General features: G+C 46.2%; 1 protein-coding gene across 1 annotated transcript in view; it reads right to left on the minus strand.

Annotated features, from left to right (window-relative positions):
• LOC146830538 (X-linked retinitis pigmentosa GTPase regulator-interacting protein 1-like) overlaps positions 1-25,779 on the minus strand; it is a 429,819-nt gene that overhangs the window by 221,076 nt on the left and 182,964 nt on the right. The window contains exons 8-10 of the mRNA XM_085604749.1: positions 22,268-22,373; positions 1,500-1,646; positions 1,343-1,416 (exon numbers count right to left, since the gene is read on the minus strand). Of these exons, the coding sequence (XP_085460875.1) occupies positions 1,343-1,416; positions 1,500-1,646; positions 22,268-22,373 (327 nt within the window). The remainder of the gene's footprint in view (positions 1-1,342; positions 1,417-1,499; positions 1,647-22,267; positions 22,374-25,779) is intronic.

Here is a 25,779-nt window from a genome sequence, read left to right on the forward strand (position 1 = left end):
ATTTGGAATATTATTAGAGAATGGAAGGTTAAATGATGTACCATGAAAGACAACGACTAAGAAGAGAGAAGGGGGGAGAAGGAGGAAGGGGGAAATATAAAAGAACTTGAAGATTTAGAGAAAGTATGGGCATCCCACTGGTCTCACAGAATAGGCAGTTGAATGAGGCTTTTGGAGGAATAATACAAAGTTCCTGATGGTTTCTTCAAGATGGTGGGATGTCCAGGTGAATTGTATTGGGAGCAGTGAGAGTTTCATGAGTAAGTTGCCCAGGCCCACCAAGTGTGGTAAGAGACTAAAAGACATGATTTTCAGTTCAATACAATTACTTTTAGTGCGATAATCAATAGGCGATCTAGTAAGGCAAACTCTGATTCACCTATATTCAGAGCTGGAGAAGGTGCCTGGGGGCCCAAGATTGTGGTAGGGAAGTCTAGGCATTGGTTAGTTTTGAAGATGCGGTTCAATGGGTTCGTCATTGTCTCCCAGAAGGGAATGAGATATTTGCATTTGAAAAACATGTGTTCCAAATCACCACAAACGTCTTTACAAGAACAAGAAAGGTCTCTGAGCTCTCGACCCTTTGTAGCTCTGAGGAATGAGGGTAAATTGTGCAAAGACCTGTGTGGGAGAAGGTGTATTACAGACCCCATACATTGGATGTGCGCTGTATCATACCAAGGGCACTAAGATGGAGAGGGATTACGTTTTTCTCTTAGTTGCAGATCAGAGACAGCACTGCTTATTGGGAGGAGAAGCCAGTCACCTGCCATTTTGCTTCAAAAAGATGAGAGTTCAGAGCAAGGTCTTGTGGACATGACCAGTTCACTTCTGTACCAAAAGGAGACTGGAATTAACAAACTCAAAGTAAGATAGAGTTGAGTTTAAGTCAAACAGGAAGTGGGATTTTACCTTTCCCTTGACTAAATTTGCTATGGTGCTTTGAATAATCCATTTTCATCCAGGAAATAAACCTCCCTGGAGTACCACATGTTGAGTTCATCTAAACCATTGTAGAAGGTGAGAGTCAAATCTGAGGTGTAGCCACACACGTAGTTGGATTTTCTATATCATATTCACTTTGGTTAGAAAGTGACACCTCTCAAAGTTTCAATAACTCTAAGTGCCCAGTTAATGCCCCATCACTCAATATCACAAGTCAAGCCCATGTCACCTGATAGCCATGGTTCATTCACAGTATCTGCCTGTTTTCTCTATGCTCGGCTACCCAGCTCCTTCAGAACTGCATCTCTTCCTTCAAGAATTAAATGAAAGGTATCCAAGTAGCAACTTACTCAAATACACAAAAAGACACTGAGCATGGAATGGGGCCACCTCTCACCTTTTCAACAGGGTGTCATAATTGTCCTTTAAGAGGTCTCTTTCCTTCTCCAAGTCACTGGCTTGCCCCTGAAGCTGAGAAAGATAAACATTATGCTTCACAGTGCACATCTCAGGCACAGTTATTCTAGAATACTCATGCACCTGTGAAAATGTACCTCCTCCAGTGAGCGCCGCAGGGTGGACATGCTCTCCAGCTGCCCATCAAGGGCCACCACCTTCATCTGCTCAGATTTGAGCTGGGCACTGAGATCCTCAACCTGGGCCAAAAGAGTATTGTGGGCAACTTGCAGTGTTTCCTGTTTCTGAATGGACAGAGAGAGTTAATTGCTAATGAAAAAAGATTACACTAAAAAGATAAGCATTCATGAAGAACATTTAAATCCTGCGCTCTCTAAAACTAGTCATCACTAGTTCCTTGCATTTCAGGGGACGTTCAGTACTTATCGCATGCACCTCAAAAGGCCATCGGACAAGCCCAGTAAGTGACCCCATTTACTTAAATATCTTCTCAAAGTCTCCTCATTGCTTGTCACATCACTGGCCTCAGGACTCTTAAGGAGAGCCTTGCTCGTTCCCCTTCCACCAAACCTATGAAGTATTTTATTCCTTTCTGCATCACAAGCAGTAGACCATTCAATAAAAACTCACTAATTTCTGCTCACTCATTCCTCACCAACAGGCTTCAATACAATTTCACGAAGGAGCTCATTTAGAGATGACGGGTAACGGAGCATCTACCAAAAGTTGGAGGATGTCCTGTCCTGCCAACTCTATGTTCCCCCGCTTCATATAGATGTAGTGGAACTGCTGAGGCTTTTATGGCAGAGCTTCAAATGTCCCGCTCATTGGAAACACTCTCTCGTCTGCCCATCCGTTGCAAGAAATGCTACGGAGAGGCCACCCTATACCTAGTGGCCCCTCTGGTGTCATTACCTTAAGCCATTTCACCTGGACTACTATGGGCACCATGATGGTACCAGTCAATGAAATGACTGACACAGGCTGGGAAAAAATCCTGACATCTCAGGTATATTTATTCTTGTTTTAAAAAGTCATACCCCATATTTGACAGTTTTTCTTAGGAATATAAAATAAATGATGAATTGGTCGGACACAGTGCTTCTGCCACACCTACCACATGGCGATTGGTCCGTAGACCTCTAAATGAGGTCCTAACTTTCATATCATTCGTTTAATAGAATTCAGATACACAACCAGCATGCACACAAACTGTCATATTCATTAATAACCCTTCCTGCTCCGCACCTTCTCTTGCTAGATCAGTATCTCCATGTTATACTCCTTCACCAAGGCCGACATAACCCCACAACAATTCTCACAACTCAACATGAAGGGTCTTTTTCAATGGGTTGGTTCTCACCTCCTGTAACTGCGCCTCGTACGTCTGCATGAAACAAGAACAAATTCCATGTAAGAAGAGAGACTGCTGTAATAGCTCCAACACTACCGGTGTGAAAGGAGCACTGCATATCCTCAGGTTCATATGTGTGAGTTCTACAATTACATTTCATATATGTATTTACAACCTGAGGCACATGGAGATTAAGGGGGTCATTTGGCGTAGTGGGGCCTGTGCCATAACTTTGCTGGCTCCTGCTCTGCTAAACTCCTGGTGCACCCATCCCATGGCTAAGCTAGGTAGGAAAAACTAACAAACGCCTGACACGCAGGGAGAAAGCAACCAACCCCCTCTTTTGTTGAAAACCAAAACAGTATGCAGAGAGAGATGATACACATTGTGGCACATTTGACACGTAAGTGCATCCGCTGCACCAGCGCGTTCCAACAGCTGCACTTTCATCACTGTGATCTCCGCTAAGTAGGTATGGATCTCTGGATATGGCGGGAAGAAGCAATGACCTCTGCGGAGTCACTGTGCTAGTAAGACCCTCACCAAACTTAAAACAAGCATTGGTAATTCCAATAGGTCTAGCTTTAAAGGAATGTTGTATGATAACGTGAAGCATACAAGTAAATAGCATGGGAATAGATATGTATTTGTGTGGAAGCAAATAACTGTAGAATGCTATTGGTTAAGCTTATAAGCTCTGATTACAGTTTATCTTTCAAGCCAGACCTAAACATCCATGTAAGTTAATGACAGTCCAACTAAGATCTTCGATGCTGCCAGAGAAAAATAACATACGTTTTTAGGTCTCGCATAGCGTTGCAGTGCAACGCACTGTTTGCATTGCGAGACATGCAGTATACACTATAGTGGGGGAAGCTCCGCCCACTTTCCGGCCATATTTTTGATTGGCTGCAATCATAAATTCTGCATTATGATTCGTTTTTGGTTTGTTAGTCCCGCCTCCTGACTGCCATGTCGTCATTTTTATTCTTCCGAGGCTATCAGCCCCTTTACTTAAAAAAACGTTTTGTTCCCCTGCCTCTCCCCATTCCCTCCTGCAGTCCCTAACTTCTTGGACCATAACCAGCCCCCCACCCCCTCCCGCTCGTGCCTTCTTTGATGCCCGCACTTCCATTGAAAATGCAATAGGACTCCCGTAAATACAAGTTCTATTGCATTTTCAATGCTTGTTCTAGTTAGTTAAGACATTTTAATAGCTTTACAATGCCATGTGTGTGCCCCTAAAAGTTCAAGATCGGGCAGCTGGATAAAAAAAAAAATGATCACAGCTATGTGGAGGGCAAACACTTCTTTTTGCGGAAGCCCACAATGTCTGCCCAATCAAAACATGCACTCCTAGCTCCCAACATGTGGGCGGAGTCAAAGCCCCTCTAGCGTTAGTCACATAATTGTCTGGCGACATCTGCATTGCCAAGTCAGACCATAATGTCCTTTCCCTCCCAAGTGATCTGCCTAGAATCACATCATTTACCTAGAATCAATGCTGGTGCTTAGAATCCATCACTTCCAGTTTGGGAATGGGACACAAAATAGGCCTGGGCACCAACATAAAAGAGGTCCCTCATTAGCAAATTAGATAGCTAAAAAAGTGTCCCATATTTACAAAACGTGGACTAGATTTATCAAGGTTTCATGCAACCCAATACAAGTCAAGTCAAGTCAGAGGCACTTTTATAGCGCAAAACATATAACTCCGAAGAGTCTCATGGCGCTTGCAGCGACTCTGGTCAGACAGAAGGAGGAATTACTGATCAAACAGCCACGACTTCAGGTTCTTCCGAAAACAGCTGTGGACAGGGATGGATCGTAGGTATATGGGCATTTTATTCCAGGAGGACAGCGAAAGGTACGAAAAGGATCTGCCACCTTGTCTCGTTGTGTATACTCTGAAAGGGGTGAGCAGTGACACAGTGCTGGACCTAAGTATCCTCTGAGGCTTATACCAGCAAAGCTTTTTGGACCAATATTGTGGGCCTTTCCCATACAGATGTTTATGCGTGAGGCAGAGGACTTGAAAGAGAATTCGCTTTCTCACCGGCAGCCAGTGTAAAGCTTTCAGACATGGAGCGGAGGATGTTGTATGCGGCAGGTTCAGGATCATTCTGGCCGCAGTATTCTTTAGAATCTGCAGCTTATTTAATAAGTTTTCATTTATGGAAAACAAAAGCGCATTGCCATAGTCCATTCGATTAGCAATAAGTCCCTGAATCATTGGTTTTCTAGCCTCCATGGGAATCCATTTGAAAACTTTCCGCATCGTACGCATTATTCCGAAGCATGTGCTGACAATATGGTTTATTTGGGCTTTGATGGACAATTGATTGTCCATGTAAAAACCTAGATTGCGGACCACCTCTTTAGGGGCAGGACAGGTGTCAAGGTCGGATGGCCACCAGTCGGGCGACCAGTGTTCAGACGCTTTCCCAAAAAGCATAATGTCTGATTTGGTACCGTTCAATTAGAGATGGTTACTTTTCATCCACCTATCAATGTGGGACATGCAGTTTTTAAAGCGTGCCTTGGTTTCGATCAGATCAGGACCCAGTGTAATTATGATTTGAGTGTCGTCAGCATACGATATTACATCAAATCCATAATTTCTGATCACTGGGGCTAATGGAGTCATGTACAGATTAAAGAGTGTAGGACTCAAGATGGAACCTTGTGGCACTCCCATCGTAACAGATCTTGCGGAGGAAATGCTGACTCCCGTCTGAACAATAGTTTTGCGGTCCGATAGATAGTTTTTTAACCATTTCAGGGCCTTGCCTCTGACACCAATCTCCCAGAGCCGTTGTTCTAAAATACTGTGGGAGATGGTGTCAAATGCAGCCGACAATTAGAGGAGGAACACAGAAAGACAGCTTGATTATGAGTTCCTCGTGATTTTCTGACCCATGTCTCAGACTCATGTTTCTGAACTCCTGTTACTCATGGATCGGAATTACGAGTATGAAGGTATTTCATTTATCTGATAATCATCAGATGCATTAAAAAACTGAACCTTCATTAAATTTTGGCAGGTCAAACCTGCCGAAATATAACAGGGGAAAACATATGGTAAGTACTGTATCATGTGGATTTTGGTGTGTTAAACACCAAAGTCTGCATGTTTTTCCCCAAGAACTCATATTAGGTGTTATTTATTGCACCCGATAAATAACGCTTTGGCTCGTAATCAGGGCTAAGTGTGCTGTACAGTGCAACACACTTAGGAAGAGGAAACAACGAGTAGAAACAATTATATTTCTCTTTGCTGCACCTCCCCTGGGAAGGCGTAGCATTTTGTCTGGCTTCCCAGGGGATAGTAGCGCAAGGCAGCAACTTACGCTGCCTTGCATTACTGCAGATTTACCAAGCAACACAACACCACGTAAGGTCGACTTGCGTTGCTTGGTAAGTCTGACTTAGTGATTGCATTGCCTTTGCAATATCTCGTGTGACACATGGGCAACGTAATCCCTTGATGACTCTGGCCTCTGTGGTTTTGAACTTGTAAAGATATGCTGTATAGGTGTTTTGCAAGGTACGGGAGACTAGATGCATTTATGCTTGTTGCAGGCAATGTTTGTGGCAATATCAGAGAAATCAACAGTTAAAACCAGGCTCAAACAAACAGCCAGAAAACTGCCCCACACACTGATGTGACAGACCAGCCCTTCGTGCACTGAAAGATTGCCTTATAGGCCAGTCCAACCCTGATTACTTCTCCAAATGTGTCGCTTTTTTGCTGTAATGCTTAGCCAAGCATTGTGTGCCTTGACCATGATATTGTGGATCATTGCCATGTGGAACACCAGCTACCAGTGAAAACTACAATGTTGACCTGATATGACAAGCAATAGCATTATCTCCACTTTGTCCCTGGATCTTCATAAGCAGGAAGGAGCCTGAAGCACTGTTCTTTCTGAAGAACATGCATTGTGAAAACAATGTAAGTGAAGAAATCAGAACCCTGCTGATATCAGCCCATCAAAACTATTCGCCAGAAACCCTTTCTTTCAGGGGCCATTCGTGGCTAGGCCACGGGCTGACCCTTAGTGGTCTAGGAGTAAGTCATCTTACTATTTTTAGAGCACTATTCTCCATGCATAATTCATATGTGTATCACACATTGGGATGCAAGTCACAAAAGCTAACCAGGGGCTACAGGATTTACTATCACTCCTAGCCTCCACCTCTCCAGTGCCTTCCAGAGCTCTGCCCATGCCCAGTGAAACTAACAAGGGGTCCAGGATTTCTAATGCGCTTCTAGGCCCATCCTCCCCAGTGCCTTCCTGTGCTCTGCTCTGACCAGTGAATTTCAAGGTGACCTCAGCTACATAAACATAAACTGTTAACAATCACTGTGCAGCTTGCTTTACTCACAGGGCAAAGACAAAGACCTCCCCTCAGAAGACTAGGAAAAATGTAGTGCAAATACTACAGTAATAAGTAAACTGAAGGAAAGCCAGATGTTTTGTAAATTAAAAAGAACATACTGATTTAATTGGCTGGAAGCATAATAGCTCAAAGGACATCTACCATCGGCGGAGCCAGCTGCTATGACCTAAGGACGCGGATGGCTGAGCTCCTTGCCACCTGTGATCCTCCTGGCCACGACGGGCCACCATCTCCTTCCCACTCCACTGAGGAGGGCTCTATCAGACTGCCCAGACCCCGGATGAGCACTCAGACACTGCCAGGTGGCGAGACGGGGGTCTCCGGCAAAACACTGAGAGTGTCACTGGGAACTTTATCAAAATGGCGGCCCGCTTTGTTAGCAGCTGCTGCATTGGACTTGAAATAAATAAATACATTTAAAAAAACACCCACGGCCATGGCGGTGACCTATGCGGGGTTTGTACTCTAAGTTAACCCCACAAGATCGCCTGCAGAAGCCTCGGTGTGCCAGGTAAGTGGAGCTGAAAGCCCGCGTACACCCTTTGCAGGTAACATGGTGGTCCGCAGTGATTGCGGTGGCTGCAAATGCCCTAGAATCCTTGCCCTGCAGACTACTGTTGGTTCCCCCTTGCCCCCCATGGACATGGAGGTCAGTTGTGTTGAGGGCAGCTGGGCTCCAGGATGGCTGCACTGAAAGAGGGGGTGTAGCCCACTACAAAGGTGTTGCTGCCTTATTAGTGGCCTGGAGGAGTCACTTTCCTATCCCTTTTAGGACTCGCTGGCTGTGGGGGCTCGTCAGGAGTGCTGACACTTGTGTTGCCATAGAGTGCACTCTTCATGACTTGCTTTTGGCTCAGAGAGCCTTGCAATCCTCAGCTCATCCCTTGCTGTACCTTGTGTGAAGGCTCCTGCTGCCCGGTCGCACTTGTAACCTTTGGGGATTGAGTGCCTTGTTTGGGGCCCTTTGGTGGCCTCCTGGGCTGCTACATCACTGGATAGCTAGCCAGTAAAGGGGGTGTCATTGCTTGGGGTGCATCTAGTTCGACATGTGACTGAGTAGTGGTGTATGGTTGCACAACTATCCAGCACTTCCTGGACCCGCATTGGAGTCATCATGGGGTGCACACAGAGATCTAAAGATGACACCACCGAGAGTGCCCCCCAGTAGGGGGATCAAGTAGGGTGCTGGCGGTGGGGATATGGTGTATAGGTGTACATGGATGACAAGTAGGAGAAACGTTTGGTCGCCATTGATGCTTTTTATATGTGGAGCTGGGCTTCATTTGCAAGGATTCTAGAATGTCTTGAGGAGGGTTGCTACCTTAGAGGGCGCAGTGCAGACTCTGTCACCAGCTGTTGAGTCTGCAGACCATCACATCATGGCTCTTGAGGTACAGACCCGGCACCTGACTGCTCCTCTAGATGATCAAAAAGGGGTGGGTCCATCGCAATAATGTCCGTTTTGGGGGCTGCCTAAAAGTGTTGAGGGTGACTCCCTGTTGGTCGATCTAGAATCTTGGTTCCAGGAGGTGGTAGCCCCGGAGCGCCTCTCCAAATTCTTTGTTTTGGAGCATGCGCATAGGGTACCGGCAGAGATACCTCACCCTGGGGCCCCGCCGCATCCAGTGGTGGCCCACCTTCTGCATTTTTGGGATAGGGAATATCTCCTACAATGGGCCCGTGAAAGTACCCTTGACGGTAGAAAGCACCTAGGTGTCTGTACCCTGACTTCACTTTCCAAGTTCACTTTCCAGGTTCAGATGCAGAGGGCATCCTTCCTAGTGGTGAAAAAGAAGCTCGGTGACTTGGGTCTGCTCTACTCTTTGCTCTTTCTTGCTCGACTGTGCTTCGAGACTGAGACCACAGTACTTTTCTTCACGGATCCATCTGCAGCTTGGGACTGGATTGAACATTTTGACAAGGACACTGTGACCTGACATACCAGAATTGAAACAACCTCTGCGCACCAGGCACCAACGGTCGAGTTGCAGGTTGGCATCCCGCCCTGCTAAAATGCATGCGGCCTTGGATCAGTCAAGGGCGGTTGAAACTGCTGCCCCTCTGGGGGCTGGTGAAGGCTCCTCTCAATACCCCTCCCCAGAAAGTTGGGCTCTGCCCAAGGACTCTGTGAACCCTGGCCTTGAAAATACTCTAACGGCGGTTTCCCCGGGGTCCTAGAAAGATTTGGTCTGAGGCACCTCATCAGGCATCCTATGGATGTATTGTACTGTTTCTTTATTGTATTATGTGTGCTGGTTGGTTGTGTGGCTGATGTCTTCTGCGCTGATTTCTTTCCTCCAGTTAAGGTGGTCCAGGGAGGATTGGGCTTGCATGTAATGCCCTGCTGATCTGTTTAATTTCTTGAGTGTTGGTTCATCACCTCTAGCTGGTGTCTCTTTCCCCAAGTAGAGATTTCTGTTATGGATCTAGTTGGTTTTCTGGCCCTTTGTTAGCTCCTGAAGGGGCTCAATGGTGTGTGATGTTTGAACAGGATGGTTGTATGTCTCAGCCCCTTCGGGGTGTTGGGGGACTTGTTGGTTTATGTTATTGTGTTTTGTTTTGTCTTTTTTCCCTCTTATTTTGTGGAGCGTATGATGCTATTGAGATGTGTGTCTGGTGCAGTGGGTCACTTCTGGTGTCGGAGGGGGCATACAATGATGGGGTCCCCGGGTGTCCCTTCCCTTTCTTGGCCCGTTTTTCATGACAACATAAGCTAAATTGTTCACCTGGAATGTGCGGGACCTCTCTTCCCTCTGCCAGTGATATAATGTACTCCTAATTTGAAATGTAGAGGAGTGCATATTGCTTTTCTCATGGAGACACATCTTCCAGAAGTTGAGGGCTGAACCCTTCGGGGGGGGGCTGGAGGGGTCAACACTATGCTACTGCTTACTCTGCCTTCTCACAGGGTGCTCTTATTTGGATCAGGCCTGGAGTTCCCATCCACTTGCAGAGAGCAGATGTTGATCCTGAAGCTCACTATGTTTTGGTGTTGGGATGTTTAGATGGTAGGTGTTGGTCTTGGCCCTTTTTGGCTAAAGTTCCTTAAACTTTTTGCCTTCCTCCTAGACCTTTTTCTGACATAATGTTGCCGACTTAGATTCTTTGGGCACTTTGCCACGGCTGATCAGTGTCAAAGTGCAAGTGCTCCCTGTATGAAGTGTTTTGGTAATTGGTTGTCCATAATTAATATGTTTGCCTTACTAGTAAGGTCCCTAGTAAAGTGCACTTTGTGTGCCAGGGCTGGTAATGAAAATTCTACTAGTGGGTCTGCAGCACTAATTGTACCACCCACACAAGTAGCTCTAAGATCAAGAGGAACCTTTGCCAAGGAAGAACAGCTGAAGAGACTGAAGAGAAGGACTGCCCTTGCTGTGTGTTCTGGGGCTGGCCTGCAGTTTGCTGGTTTGACTAAGGAGAGGACATGGGACTTTGCTGTGTGCTCTGTCCCCCTGCTTGTGAGGACTTTGCTGTGTGCTGTGTCCTGAAGTAGCGTGTCTCCAAGGGCCCGAGGAGAGCTGGTCCCCTGTTGTGGAACTCAGGAACACAAAAGTTTCCAATTGTGTCTCAGCGACGCTATGTGCATGGTGCTCTTGCATGCCTGAGACTGCAGTGTTGTCCGTGGTACTGTTTACGAGGTGCCTCCTGATCGCATTGCCCCCGCAGTGGGAAACATCGTCCACTTTGCTGCCTTGCTGTTGTGGCCAGAGCCGTCATCATACCTGACGCTGTGAGTAAAGGTCGCTGCTGCCGTCCCGAGCCGCAACGTGCCAAAGGACTGTTTGAAACTAAGACCCGTGTCTCAGCGACGCTGTGTGCGTGGTGCTCTTGCACGACTGAGACTGCCGTGTGGTCTGTGGTACTGTTCACGAGGTGCTGGTGATTGAATTGCCCCCGCAGCATGAAAAATCATCCAGGCTGCTGTATTGCTGTTTGTGTTCCGAGCCGTCATCGTAACTGAGGCTGCGAGTAAAGATCACTGCCGCCGGCCTGAGCCGCAACGTGCTAACGGGGTACTTGGAACTGAGTACTGTGTCTCAGCAACGCTGTGTGTGTGGTGCTCTTGCTCGCCAGAGACTGCCATGTGGTCTGTGATACTGTTCACGAGGTGCCCGTGATCGCATTTCCCCCGCAGCGTGAAACATCGTCCATGCTGCTGCCTTGCTGTTGTGGCCCGAGCCGTCATCGTACCTGAGGCTGGAAGTGAGGATCACCGCCGCCGGCCCAAGCCGCAATGTGCTAAAGGATTTCTTAACGCTAAGGAAGCTACAAGGTGGAAGGGATCATGATCATTGTTCGTCTAAAGGAATCTGACCAAGATCATTAGTGACGGAGAAGGCAGAGTCGTAACCTGTCTGGCTACAGCGCCGCATAGCAACAGAGCCACAACGTGATCGGGATCGCCCAGCAGGATGTCCGACGAGCGGGGAAAGAGAGAGAGCAAGGCAGCGTACCCCCCAAGTAAGGCTTGGACTCCGGTCAGGAGCCGCAAGTGTTTGTGGCCTGGGGAGGCGTGCAGGAGTGCTCCAAGCTCTCTCCCGCTGCACCGCGTTAGACGCGCTGAGTCCCCGAGCGGCCAGGACCTGCCCATCAGGAGCGGGGCTGCCCCTGTAAGTTTATGACCGTTGTCTCTGCTGTTGGGGCCTAGTGAGGGCCCGAGTTGACCACGCAGATTGCATCACAAACCACATTATTATTTCATTACGAACTGCCTGATTTTTGCATTACGAACCGCATTATTATTGCATTACGAACTGCCTGATTTCTGCATTACGAATCGCATTATTATTGCATTACGAACTGCCTGATTCTTGCATCCCAAATTGCATTATTATTGCATTACGAACTGCTTGATCTTGCATCATGAACCGCATTATTATTGCATTATGAACTGCCTGATTCTTGCATTATGAATCGCATTATTATTGCATTACGAACTGCCTGATTCTTGCATTAAGAACTGTCCTGGATCGTAAATTGCTCATTAATGCCGCAAGAACCTAAAGTGATTGCTGGCCTAGAAACCGGGCAAGTGAATTATTATGAATACGCTTATGCTGGTTTTCTATAATTGGTCTCATCGTATTCCTTTTTATAAAGATACTGTTATTTTTATGAAACCAGTGTGGTGTTATCACTGTGTTACTGGAAGTGTGGTTGCAAATACTTTACACATTGCCTTGGAGATAAGCCTGGCTGCTCGTGCCAAGCTACCAAGGGGTGAGCAGGGGTTATCTAAAGGTGTGTCCCTCCTTACCCTGACTAGAAGCAAGGTTCCCTATTTGGACTAAGGTACCTACCTCAGCCAACCAGAGACCCCCAGTTGTAACATTGGTGGTCAGCGGTTGGGGATTTGAACGTGTATTTGCATCTGACTCATAGTGATTGGTGTACATCACTAGTTTAGCGCAGACCATGACACAACCACATATTGTGTTTTGATTTTTGGTTCATTTTTTGAGCGACCTTTAAGCCACACATGTCTCAAAGGAGACAAGAAGCCAGTGAGGTTGCAGAATTGGAATTCGACATTGAGGCATTGCTTACCTACAAAGTTGATCAATTGAGGCAATTCTGCAGAGCTCCTTGATGTCCCATGAAAAGTAGCGCCAAGAAGGAGGAGCTGCAAACGGCCTTGAGGGCCTGGGGGGAAACTAAAGAGGCTCAGGAGACAGGTGATGCTGAGGTGGATGAGGATGACCCACAGAATGTATTTGGTCCACAGGATTTGCCAGTGGAGGGACCAGCCTCAGGGGCTGGTAGTAACCATTCAGGGAGGAGCCTTTCCCCAGAAGAGCTGGAGGAAAACCAAAGGGTCAGTGAGCATGAGTTTGAGGTTTTAAAACTTAAGGCTCAAGCAGAGGAGGAAAAGCTGCTCATTGAAAGTGAAAAGCGAACAGAGGAGAGCAGGAACGCTCTCGCCTTGGAAGATAAGAAGATTCTCTTAGCTCATGAGTTAAGCATGAGGGAACTGGACATTAAGGCTAAACAGGTGGAGTCCAGTTCCAATGGTGGCAGTGCACAGCCAGTGGTAGCGGGTAAGGTGTACATTCCCAAAGACTTAGTGCGAGATTTCCAAAGGGGTGATGATATTTTTGCGTGGTTCACGGCATATGAGATCGCACTGAGGAGGTGCCTGAAAAGCATTGGGGGGCGGACCTATGGAAACACTTTGAGACTTCTGGGAGGGATGTTTTACCACACTTAGAGAGGGCGGGAACCCTGACCTCCGCCAATATGAAGGTGGCTTTATGCCTCAGATATGGGCTCACTCCTGAACAATACAGGCAGAAATTCAGGAACTTCAAGAAACTGAAATCCAGTCCTTGGGGTGGGGGAGTGAATGAGTACACGCGTGCACTGGATGATTGGGTGATGGTTAGCATGGCGAATGATTGGAAGGGATTGCTCACTTTGGGCCCCAGGGAGCCTCGACTCAGTAATAATTTTTCAGAGTTGCGCCAACTCCTGTTAGAGTGCGAGCTCTTTGATTCCCAGGAGCTTACACCAGAAACAGACCCCTGGTTAAGGGACAGAGGGTGTGAAGAGGCACTAAGGGGGAATCCCAGCAGGGACTCAGAGATCTTCCAATTCTGTGGGAGGGAAGAAGGACAGAGTGGTGCAGTCAGGTCCCCTAGAAGTCACCAGGGTAACCCCGCCTGGAGTTGGCAGGGGACAAGCACCCCTAGGTGGCCCCGACTGCCAGGAAGTATCAGTGGAGTAGCTTAGTTGGCCCAGGGAGTTGTAACCAAGGGAACCCCTGGGGTCAGGGAGGCATAGAACAGGAAGGTGTCCTTTTGGTAGCGTGCCCGCATCCGGGTTCCATCGCCCCAAGCAGGGAAGTCCATCAAGGTAGTGATTGGCCTACCCTGGCTTTAGGCTGGGAGGGGGTTGTGTTGGACTTGGTCCTTTTTGGCTAAAGTTCCTTAAACGTTTTGCCTTCCTCCTAGACCTTTTTCTGACATAATGTTGAATACGTAGATGCTTTGGGCACTTTGCCACGGCTGATCAGTGTCAAAGTGCAAGTGCTCCCTGTATAAAGTGTTATGGTAATTGGTTGTCCATAATTGGTATGTTTGCCTTACTAGTAAAGTATCTAGTAAACTGCACTATGTGTGCCAGGGCTGGTAATGCAAATGCTACTGGTGGGCCTGCAGCACTAATTGTGCCACCCACACAAGTAGCCCTAAAGAGAGATCTCAGGCCTGCCACTGCAGTGCCTGCACGCAAGTTGTTAACTGCCTTGTTGTCCTGACAACTGCACCCACTTGCCAGGCCTTACCATCCTTTTTTATCCACATCAGACACCCCTTTAGTAGGTCCAAGGTACCCCCCTGGGCAGGGTGCAGTGTATGTGAAAGGTAGGACATGTACTGAGGTGTATACCATGTCCTGACAGTGAAAGGCTTCCAAATTCGTTTGTCACTGTTGCAAGGCCATCTTGCCCATAGGACAGAATGGGGAATGCTGTGTCCCATGTTTCCAGCATATCTTCCCATAGGCATAAGATGGAGGGATGTAGTTTAGTGTGCCTGAACTCAGAATTTAATAATACATCTTTTTGTGGAGATGGTTTTGAAATTGTGTGCTTAGAAACCACGTTTTTAAAAGTGGCTGGTTTCTTGTCTCAAGCCATCTTTTTTGCCTCTGCCTGGTTGTATATTGACTGCCTGGGTTTAGATGTGACTGGGTCTGGGAAGTGTCCTGACCCCAGGGAGGAGAAGGTGAGACAGCAACAGTCTGACCCTGCATTTGATGTAGGGGGAGGAGTAACCCCTGGATGTGAAGAGGGCTGTGTTGCTGCCTCAAAAGAATGGCTCCACCTCCTGCTGAGCGTCTGGGCCCCAGACCACCCCTATCAAAGGAAGAAGGTGTCCCCTGGCAGGAAGGCACCCAGAACTGGTTTGGACTGGGCTCAGAGCCCCCTGAACATAAAGACTTCAAAGGCATTTTGGAGTATAAATGTAAGAGCTGAAACCCCTGAACTCAAGATTGCAATCCATACTGAAAAAGGATTGAACCTACTCTGTGATCAAGAGGAACCTCTGCCAAGGAGGAACAGCTGAAGAGACTGGAGAGAAGAACTGCCCTTGCTGTGTGTTCTGGGGCTGGCCTGCAGTTTGCTGGTTTGACAAGGAGAGGACAAGGGACTTTGCTATGTGCTGTGTCCCCCTGCTTGTGAGGACTTTGCTGTGTGCTGTGTCCTGAAGTAGCGTGTCTCCAAGGGCCCGAGGAGAGCTGGTCCCCTGTTTTGGAAACTCAGGAACACAGAAGTTTCCAACCGTATCTCAGCGACGCTGTGTGTGTGGTGCTCTTGCATGCCTGAGACTGCCGTGTGGTCCGTGGTACTATTTAAGAGGTGCCCCGTGATCGCATTGCCCCCGCAGCGTGAAACATCGTCCACACTGCTGTATTGCTGTTTGAGGCCCGATCCGTCATCGTAACTGAGACTGCGAGTAAAGATCGCCGCCACCAGCCCGAGCCACAACGTGCTAACGGGGTACTTAGAACTGAGGACTGTGTCTCAGCGACGCTGTGTGCGTGGTGCTCTTGCACACCTGAGACTGCTGCGTGGTCCTTGGTACTGTTCACGAGGTGCCCGTGATTGCATTGCCCCTGCAGCGTGAAACATCGTCCACGCTGCTGTATTGCTGTTTGTGGCCCTAGCCGTCATCGTACCTGAGACTGCGAGTAAAGATCGCCGCCGCCAGCCCGTGCCGCAACGTGCTTACGGGGTACTTGGAACTGAGGACTATGTCCCAGCAACGCTGTGTGCATGGTGCTCTTACATGCCTGAGACTGCTGTGTGGTCCGTGGTACTGTTTACCAGGTGCCCTGGGATTGCATTGCCCCCGCAGCGTGAAACATCGTCCACGCTCCTGCATTGTTGTTTGTGGCCTGAGCCGTCATCGTAACTGAGTCGGTGAGTGAGAATCACCGCCGCCGGCCCGAGCCGCAATGTGCTAAAGGATTGCTTGAAGCTAAGGAAGCTACAAGGTGAAAGGGATCATGATGGTTGTTTGTCGAAAGGAATCTACCCAAGATCATCAGCGACGGAGAGGGTAGCACCGTAACCTATCGGCCAAAAGCACTGCATAGCAACAGGCCGCAACATGATCGGGATTGCCCAGCAGGATGTCCGACGAGCGGAGAGAGAGAGAGAGCGAGGCAGTGCACCTCCCAGGTAAGGCTTGGACTCCAGTCAGGAGCCGCAAGCGTGTGTGGCCTGGGGAGGCGTGCAGGAGGAGTACAGGAGTGCTCTGAGCTCTCTCCCGCTGCACCGCGTTAGACGTGCGGAGTCCCCGAGCAGCCCGGACCTGCCCAGCAGGACCGGGGCCGCCCCTGTAAGTTTATGACCGTTGTCTCTGCTGTTGGGGCCTAGTGGGGGCCTGAGTTGACCGCGCAGATTGCATCACGAACCACATTATTATTGCATTACGAACTGCCTGATTTTTGCATTACGAATCGCATTATTATTGCATTACGAACTGCCTGAATCTTGCTTCGCAAATCGCATTATTATTGCATTACGAACTGCCGGATTCTTGCATCACGAACTGCATTATTATTACATTACGAACTGCCTGATACTTGCATTAAGGACTGTCCTATTATTACATTATGAACTGCATAGCATTCCATTAGGACTGGATTTGTCTGGGCTCATGTCTTGCGGCAGGCTGGGATCCCATATACCCATGAACTCCCCCCTTCTGGTGGTTCGACAGTGGGGGTGCTCGGGTGGGATGGTCTGGACTCCGCATGACTAAGCATGTTTTTAAAACCGCTCACAAACTCTCAGCCTCGACTCAGGTCTGTAAATGAAATATATGCACTTCAAACGCGTGAACTGGGCTCTTGCCCTTACTGGATCATGGTAGGTCGGGCAGAGAGTTTAGCACCAGCTAGAAGCCTGCTAGTATGTCTTCCATATATGAGCCACACGGCTGTCCTGCAAGGGGGAGATGATAATTATTCGTTTATTTCTTGATAACATTCCAAATGTTTTTCTTTTATAACATTCCACTACATTTTCTAAAGTTGAAATGTATGTATTCGGAAACCTTGTAAATATTTTTGTAAACATGTTTTAACTGGGCACACCAACTCTCAGCCTCCGCCCCAGCCTGTTACTTTATTATGCAATTCAGTCATTAGAGCTTGCCAGCGGGCTTATCACCAGGAGAATAAAAAGAATAAAACGGTGATGTATTTTTTAAGTGCCCTCTGTAGCCTGATCATCTCCCCCCCATATGTGGCTAAAAAGATTCCTAATGTGGTTGATAGTCTCTGGTGGGCTGGAAAAGGATGGGAGAAACATGGGTCCAGTTGAAGTAAACCACAAGTAAGAGTAATGGAACATAAAGGTATTTATGGGTGATAAGGTAACACATCTGTTATTCAATCTAAGAATTGTCTTGTGATAACCTCTTCCTGGAAGTAAATATCACAGAATTGAGAATTTGACCCAGGTCGAGGCTGGTGGGCTGGGAATCCCCCTGGCTAATAAGCTAGGTCCTGATTAAGATTTGGAGGGTGTTAGAAAGTCCTCATATATGTGGAGTCATTGACAATTCCTCCATTAGAAGATTATCTGGTGGTGGAGAATCCTCCTGCAGGCTAACTACCACCAAAGAGTTCTGGGGGTACATTGATGGTAACGGAATCCACAAAATGGCGCTTGGCCTGATTTCTGATCGCAAATGGCCATACTGTTCCGCCCACAGTGCCAAAACCTACATTTGCAGCTCAACCTGTGTGCAGCAATCTCTTCTTTATGTTGATTGGCACACACCAAGGTCACCTCAGAGGTGAAGAAGTTCACCACTGCGGTCAAAGCAACTGAGGCCTAGCCTTAGGGAATGCTTCTGTCAAGAGCGGCTCCTCCGCTAAGGCGGAGGAGCGTAGTCCCACCGGTTTTCATCACTGCAGAAAAGAAAAAAGAAAATGATAATAACACGCTGTTAGTATCATTTTATTTTTCCGTGCTGAAGCAGTTCTGTGGGGCATGCAGGGTTAGGCTTCCCACAGAGCTGGGGGAGGAGTGGTTGGGGCACTTTCTAATTGCGCATGACAGTTTGGCCGGCCGTTCGAGCCCAGCCAAACAGTCATGAGCACTTTTCATATTCCCCACCGGGCTGTAATACACAGCCTGGGTGGAGAATATGCACATGCTCCCGTTGTTTGTCTCAACCCGAACCACGGCGCTCATACCAATGCTGACAGCCGCGCTGTGATTGGCTTAGGGATGTTTGGGAGTCTGTGTGCTTCCGGTCCACACAGAAGCAGAGGACCAAGAGGACAGGGAGAGGCGGCGTCCGGCCGGCCGGCCAGCCTGCCGGCAAGCAAGTGCTGTTTTCTTTTTTTAACTTTTCTTTTTTAAGCCCTACCTGCTGCACTACTACTGGCAGGAACAGCCGCCACTGGCTTCTGTGTACCAATTTATTATTAATTTAGGGAGGGTTTTTATAAAGCACATCACTCATCCCCTAGGGGATACAATGGTGCTGTAAAACCCCCTCTCGTTTCAACTAGGCAAAAACCCCACAGCAGGATCTCTCGAAAGCAGAAGTAACACTAACCCGAGAACAGCCAAGTTTTCAATTTCTTTCTGAATTGTAGATGCTTGTCAGCAAGGTGGCGATCCAGAGGTTAGGAATTCCATTGGACTGCTGCCAGGAACGAAAAGGAACATATGCCTTTTCTGGTTTTCCGTGTTCATGTTGCTAGGGACAAATCGCAGGGTTTTAAATTCCATGCTGTCCTATACAATTCAACTATGGCCTGAAGAATCTCGGGTCCAGTGTTATACAAGGCCTTGTGAGCATGGCATAGGAGTTTGAAGCTAGCTCTTTTCCGAACTGGTGGCCAGTGTAGCACTAGCAGGCAAGCTCATGCCGAACCAAATCTGTCTATGTTACAAATTAGCCTGGCAAATGCCCTCTGTTTCACTATTGCAATGGCCAGGCACAGAAAGACCATAATCATGCAGAAAGGCAGAGAAAGTTTAGCCAGGTCCATGTTATTTGCTAATGGAACTTTCTGTACATCAAGGTCACGCAGCTGTACCAGGGTTACATCTGGCCGTATGAAAGGTCTGTAGGCAATGAACCTGCATACTTGGACCTCCATCAGTCGCCAAAGAGTTTAGGTTTGGTAAGTCATCTGGGTCAGAATCCTGGCATGCCACTTTCTTTCCATTGGTGAAGCTGATGTATCCACTGCAGTTATCTCACTTTTGGAGTTGTACTTCTGGTCGCATCCTTGACAATTCTAGCTAAAGTCCTAATTTTCTTGTTGATCCAATCCTTCACCACTCCATCTTCTAGAGTTTAAGCCTTGGTTCCTTCTGCTCTAGAAACATCAATGCTGCCACTCTAGCTCAGTCCTCGGTGAAGTTCTCCTTCTGGTGTAATTTGGCACTGCTTTCCTTGTGAATCCATGAACAGCACGAGTTAGTGTTGGAATAGTGTGGCTTCTGGAGCGGGTTGCTTTAACAACAAGAAGGTGTAGGACAGTGCTTGAAATGGAAAAAATAGCAGTGCTTGTCTCTGAGAAGTGCTGGTACTCTCCAATTGAAAGTATTGTATTTCTCTTTAGAAGTGCCGGTACTCTGCCTTTCAAAACAAAAAAGTGCCGGTGCTCAGTACCGGACAGTACCGGCCCGTTTAAAGCACTGGTGTAGGATTCACCCAAACACTTCCTGCAGCAACATCCATGTTAGTCCTAATAAAGAGGGTCATAATCATATTTATAACATTGCACTTATTGAGTGCACTTTTAGAGCTTTCCCGCCACATTCTATTGTACTGCCTCATATGGCTCAAGAACAGTATGTCTTGTTCCACAACACTGGATTGTGCATTGCGGTCTTCTACTTGGTACAACTTGCTACAATACCCATGAGCCAGGTAAACAATTCTTTTAAATCTCTACCTTAAAGTGAGTCTATGTTCTATTATCTGTTTGGTCCAACTTGGTACCAGATATTCACAACTGTGCAAGGTTCCCAAATTGGAATTGGAATTTAGCACCAGCTATAAGATGTTGGCATTTGATAGATAGCATGGGTGCTCTTCAGATATCCTTTGTGCACAAGTGGGCAACTCGCTAAGCAGGTAGGAGTGGGCTTACCCTTATCCACAGAGGACTCAGGTGTTCAAGACATGGAAGTCCATAGCTTTCCTTGATATCCAGGAGTAGGCCAGGTAACCCTAAACTTGCTCAGGCAGACTGTATTCTGGCAAAAGATCTGCCTAGTTATGTTTAGGATTATGGTTGCTGTTCTTCTTCTACACCACTATTAAAAATCTGTTCAATGCCACTGTACAAATACATGAACTCTTATATTTTGTAGAAGTCCATTTCTTTGTATTTTCAGGATGCAAAAACATGTGGACATTGCTTTGACCACAACAACCCTCCATCCATCTGGGACTACTCTTGTGGGTCCCATTTTCAATTAATGTGAATGTGTGTGTGTGTACATGCATGTGTGTGTGTGTGTGTGGTCAGAATTTAGACTCTAAAAGAATACGAGTCACAAGAAATGTGTACACTCACACATCCCCCATCTTCCAGTCCTCCACAGCGTCACTCCAAATGCTTAGTCATACCATCATATAACACTGAACACACCTATAAAGATAAATCATTGTTCTCGGAAATACAACTCATTTCAAGATTGATCAAGGATGGGAGTTAAGGTTGGGCTGGGTCACATGAGAAAGGCAGCAACCTTACCTAGGAATGTCTTATTTTTTATGTTTTAATGGTGAAACCACTATCAACATATTAGTCAAGCGGAATTCTCTTTCCTCTTTGTTTTTAAAGGAATGCACTTATAGAAACACTTACATTTGACGATTATGGTGATCTCCACAATCCATTACAGCCATGCAATCCATAACTCACACACCAAATACAATACACATAACCTTACCATTGATGTGACAGATGCAATTAGAAATGATCTCACATATCACATTACTAGTAACACTATCAATGACTATAGGATTATTTATTAGTTTATGAGTTTCAGAAGCTGTTTTCATTTATGGAGGTGCTTGCAAGTGTTCTTACTTATTGCTATCATTATTGTGAGGTCATACATACTGCATTTTGAGTACAAGTTATTGTTTGCATGCACGCTATGGATTGCCAGCATTGGAGAATTGAAATGGTTTTTAGGTTTTGTTTTTAAGCATAATTTCTCTTTAACTGTGATTTTTTAAAGTGAATATCAGAGGTTTTTCAAGCATATGTATAGGTATTAGGACTATTTCTAACCAAAACTTCATTCTACCTGTAGTGAATTTCAGGATGTATTTAATGATATGCTACATCCAACTTCTTTGAAATGATTCTTTTGCCCACTGCACACAGCCTTTGGCCAGACCATGCACCCCGTCCACCGCAGGCAGTCACTCCCTGCTGCACATGGCCTTCAGAGCAGCAGGGGGTTAGTAGCCCAGCACCTGGCTGTCACCAGGGTTAGCATTGGATGCACCCAACCTTCCATGGGCATCCATCTGTGGCCGCAAACCATTGATCAGTTTGCAATACCCAATTAATTTGCAAAAGAACAACTGTCCCAGTGGAACAGATTTTTTTTTGCGAATCATCTCGACGGCCTTAGGGAGATTTTACAATGTTTTTTTTAAAAACAGCACCGGTCCCTTTAATGGAGATGGGTTGCTTAATAAAATATTTCCCATTTTGGACCGCAGAGGTGGAGGCCTGCTGCCTTTTGAAGGCCTCTATTGCTGCATTCACAGCCAATCTCAGAGGGTTGCAAACTGCGACCTGCCTCATGAATATCATGTAAGATGTTTTGTAAACTCCCTGCAGCTTCCCCATTCGAGATTCAATCTGTCAGTACAGAGGTTGCATCCCAAACTGGCCTTGCCATAAGCAAACCACTTGTTAAGCAAATTGCACATCCCTTGTTTGTCAATGGGCTAAGTACATCCTAGTGTCAGTCTCCAATAAAGTCCTCCGGCAGCCCTGCAGTAAAGCTCTCTTCCTTGATACCTGAGTCTTTCATTGCTGAAACAATACCATGGAATTACAAGTGGGCACTGGGGTTGTGGATGGGTGGAAGGGAAGCCTGGAGAGTGAAGCAGAGACAGCCTGAGAGATGCTCACCTCTTGCATCTGCTGGGACTCCTCTTTTAGCAGCCGCAGAGCTGTGTCTTTCTCCCACAGCTGCCTTTGCAGACGGATTTGGCCCACATTGTCCTTGATGGTAGCCCTGCAGGACACAAACACCTTCACCAGGTTGAAGGAAACTCAGAGCACAGATGCATGGCATGCATTGAATACATTTTAGCAAACAAATAGAACATGGAATCAGGGTCTGGAATAATGTGGCACACCCAAGAAGGAAAAAAGCAGAAGGGCCAGAGAGTCTGCTAACCATAGACAGGATAACAGAGTGCAGGGCGTGACAGTCGTAAGCAGCTTAATGGTGCAATGCATAAAGAATGCTGGCCACTCTAATGTTGTGTTTTTAACTGCAGTAGTTAGATTGCAAAGATGGTTGTAGGGGGTTGGGCATTGCCTCTCATTATTGGAAAACGCCAGAGCTGCAACTCTATTCACAACTTATTCGCAGTGCACTGTACAAAACAATGACACACTAACCACTTTTTCCGTTGGATTTAATCCAAAAAGCTTTTCACAGTCTACATTAACAACTTATCAAAGACACAATACAAACATCTTAGACCTCTGATTGTTGGAACATAAATAACCAACCTCCCATTCTCCCTTACATGCATACACACAACTGTGTTGCTTCCAAACTGGTATCACTTGTGTGCATTCTCAACACTCCATTCATTCTGTCAAAATACCCACTTTCACCATTCTAACATACCACACCTCTCACTACAGACTACACTCACTGTTCAAACACAAGCCAAAAGAGCTTTACATAATATTTACAAAACATGCATTTGATACAGAACAAAACAAGGCACAGGCCATCAACATCAAGAATTTAGCCAAATTCAATACAAAATTGGTTTTTAGATTGGCCTAAACGCCACGGTCTACACGTTTCGAATCCCTCCAATTGCGGGGATTCTCATCAGGACCAAAGTAACTTAATCATTCATCACATGATCAGTGACATCACTGATGACATCACTGATGACATCTCAAATGACATTACTGATGACATCACTGATGACATCATCCACGTGACATTCATACACCTCATCATACACTAGTATAACCTTTCATCATTTTGGTATTTGTAGTGCTTGCATAATTATTACCCTCCAATGGGTTTCTATGTTAAGCATGAATTTTAAACCGGGAAACGCAGACTGAAAGTCCTGCTTTCACTTTGATTTTAAAATACCTACTTGTCGTTTATTTCCTGGCATGATTCCAAGACACGATCCCTCTCTCTTTTTCAGGGTGGTGCGTCGACCCCACGGCTGGACCTGCCGTGCATAAATAATCGTTTCCCTGTTTAAAATTCATGCTTAACATAGAAACCCATTGGAGGGTAATAATTATGCAAGCCCTACAAATACCAAAATGCCTTGGTAGAAAGAGCACACCGGAGGCTGCAGCACACCAGAGGCTCATTAACTGAACAGAGCAGGAAGGTAACTGTGGTGCTTTGAATGTTGAAACCTCACATGCCTTTGAAAAAGGAGAAATGTTCTCTGAAACGCGTCAGGCAAGAGACAAGCAGTGAACTGGAAAAAAGCCTCGGCCTAAAATGCCTGCTTTACTCTGAATAAATGTTGGTGTTCCAACTTACCTGTGTGGAGTGCGGGCTCATTTGCAGGGCAACTTTGGATGATATATATATATATATATATATATATATATATATATATATATATATATTATCTACTGGCGGTCGCCAGTAGATAGTTATAGTTAGGACCGTGTTTCCATAGGAAATCCGCAACATTCTATTTTGAATAACTTTGGCACCGATTGACGAATCCTCGCAAAATTTTCAAAATAGGTGGGGCGCTCCGCTCCGCTCCTACCCTGAAAGTTTTGGGGGGATTCGTCAAGCGGGGGCTGAGAAAAAGGTGGGGTCCCAAAACGCGTTTTCCCCATGCTTTTTCCCATAGGACATTTAGTCCAAGCTACAGCCCGAATGGCTGAACAGAATTACTTGAAATTTGGCAGAGAGGTAGTCCTCAGGTCAGGGATGTGCCTTTTGCAGGTCTGGTGTAAACCTGTTCCGTATTCCTGAGAAAATAGTAGCATTTAAATCAATATATATATCTATAAGCGCGCTCCGAGCGCGTACGGTAAGCTTACCGTACGCGCACGCTGCCGTGCGCGAGCGTAATTCTGATTGGTGGTTACATGACTGTAAACATTCGAATCGGTCGAAATCAGGAAGTGTCGGCCGCCATTTTGTGTGTCTCACACTGATAAACAAAGGAGGAGAACGTGAAAAGGGGGCAACAAAGAGAGTTGCAGACCCCCTAGCGTTTGTCAGGGGGTCCAAGAAGGTCATTTCCACCACAGTGCACAATAATAAGGTTAGGCTGTGGGAGATGTAGAAAAGATTTCACCAAAGGCATTAATTGGTGCCACTTTAACCCTCTCTGACCAATCCATTTAATGTCTACATTTGGCAAAGCAAGGTCTCTCACCATACCTCTTTTTTCTGCATACTTTTCACTCCAGAAGACATAGCTGTGACCTACAATCCACACTGTGAACATCTTTCAAGGAGATCTGGATGCACTCAGGAGGTGTCTTTCAGTAGAATGGCAATATGAAATGAAAGACAGTTGTGAAATGGAGGCATACATATTTTTTTTAAATAAAAAGAACTCATTGGCTGATTCATATCATTTTACAGTTAAAACTAGGCTGTATGTGTACATTTTTAGAAGCATGTTTTGTATTGGTTCAGAAAATTGTGTTCCCACAGAAGATTAATTTGGATTTGCTGTTAGGTTTGACAGGTGAAGCACTCTTGCTCTTTGGAATACAAACATTGTGTGCTGAACTTCTGACCTCTCTGCTCACACAAGTGTTCCATGAGCTGTTGCTATGGTAGCAAGCAGAAGTCAAGTTGGGGGAAGGGTTCATTTGAAAAAGGGTTGAAGCTTTCAACCAATAGAAATGTGTGAGTTAATTTGAAAAAATGTGGGAAGCACTGAGATTTGTAATTAACATGTACATGTGTGAAAAAAGAGAGGGGAAACATTGCCATTTACTGGTTCTGCTGAGAGGAGAGAGGCGTAGAGCTCTGAGATTCTGACTCTGATAATCTGCTGTTTGAGTGCCACATTTCTTTCTCAACTAACTAATTTTAAAGGTGAGATATGAGTTTGAGAGGGGATGTATGTGGTGATTTATGATATAAATATTAGAATTGTGATTCTTCTTTAAAAGTTATGTTTTACATTTTGTGGTTTGGGAGATATTTAACTGTCTTGAACTTGTAAAATATTATGGAGTATGTTTTCACCATAAGTTAAAGTGTACTGGTATCACTGAGGAATACTGTTTTGCGCCTAGAATCAAACCATGAGTCTGTGTGCACACAGGGATTGTTGTCAGAGATTTTAATAGTGTTGGTCCAGTTCTGTAAGAATGACATTTGTAGGAAAGGGTCAGCTTTTTTTTTTTTATAAATATGATGGTTTTATTAATAAATAAGT

This window comes from Triturus cristatus, chromosome 5_1 (genome assembly GCF_964204655.1).
Source record: "Triturus cristatus chromosome 5_1, aTriCri1.1, whole genome shotgun sequence".
In the NCBI taxonomy this organism is placed as follows: Eukaryota; Metazoa; Chordata; class Amphibia; order Caudata; family Salamandridae; genus Triturus; species Triturus cristatus.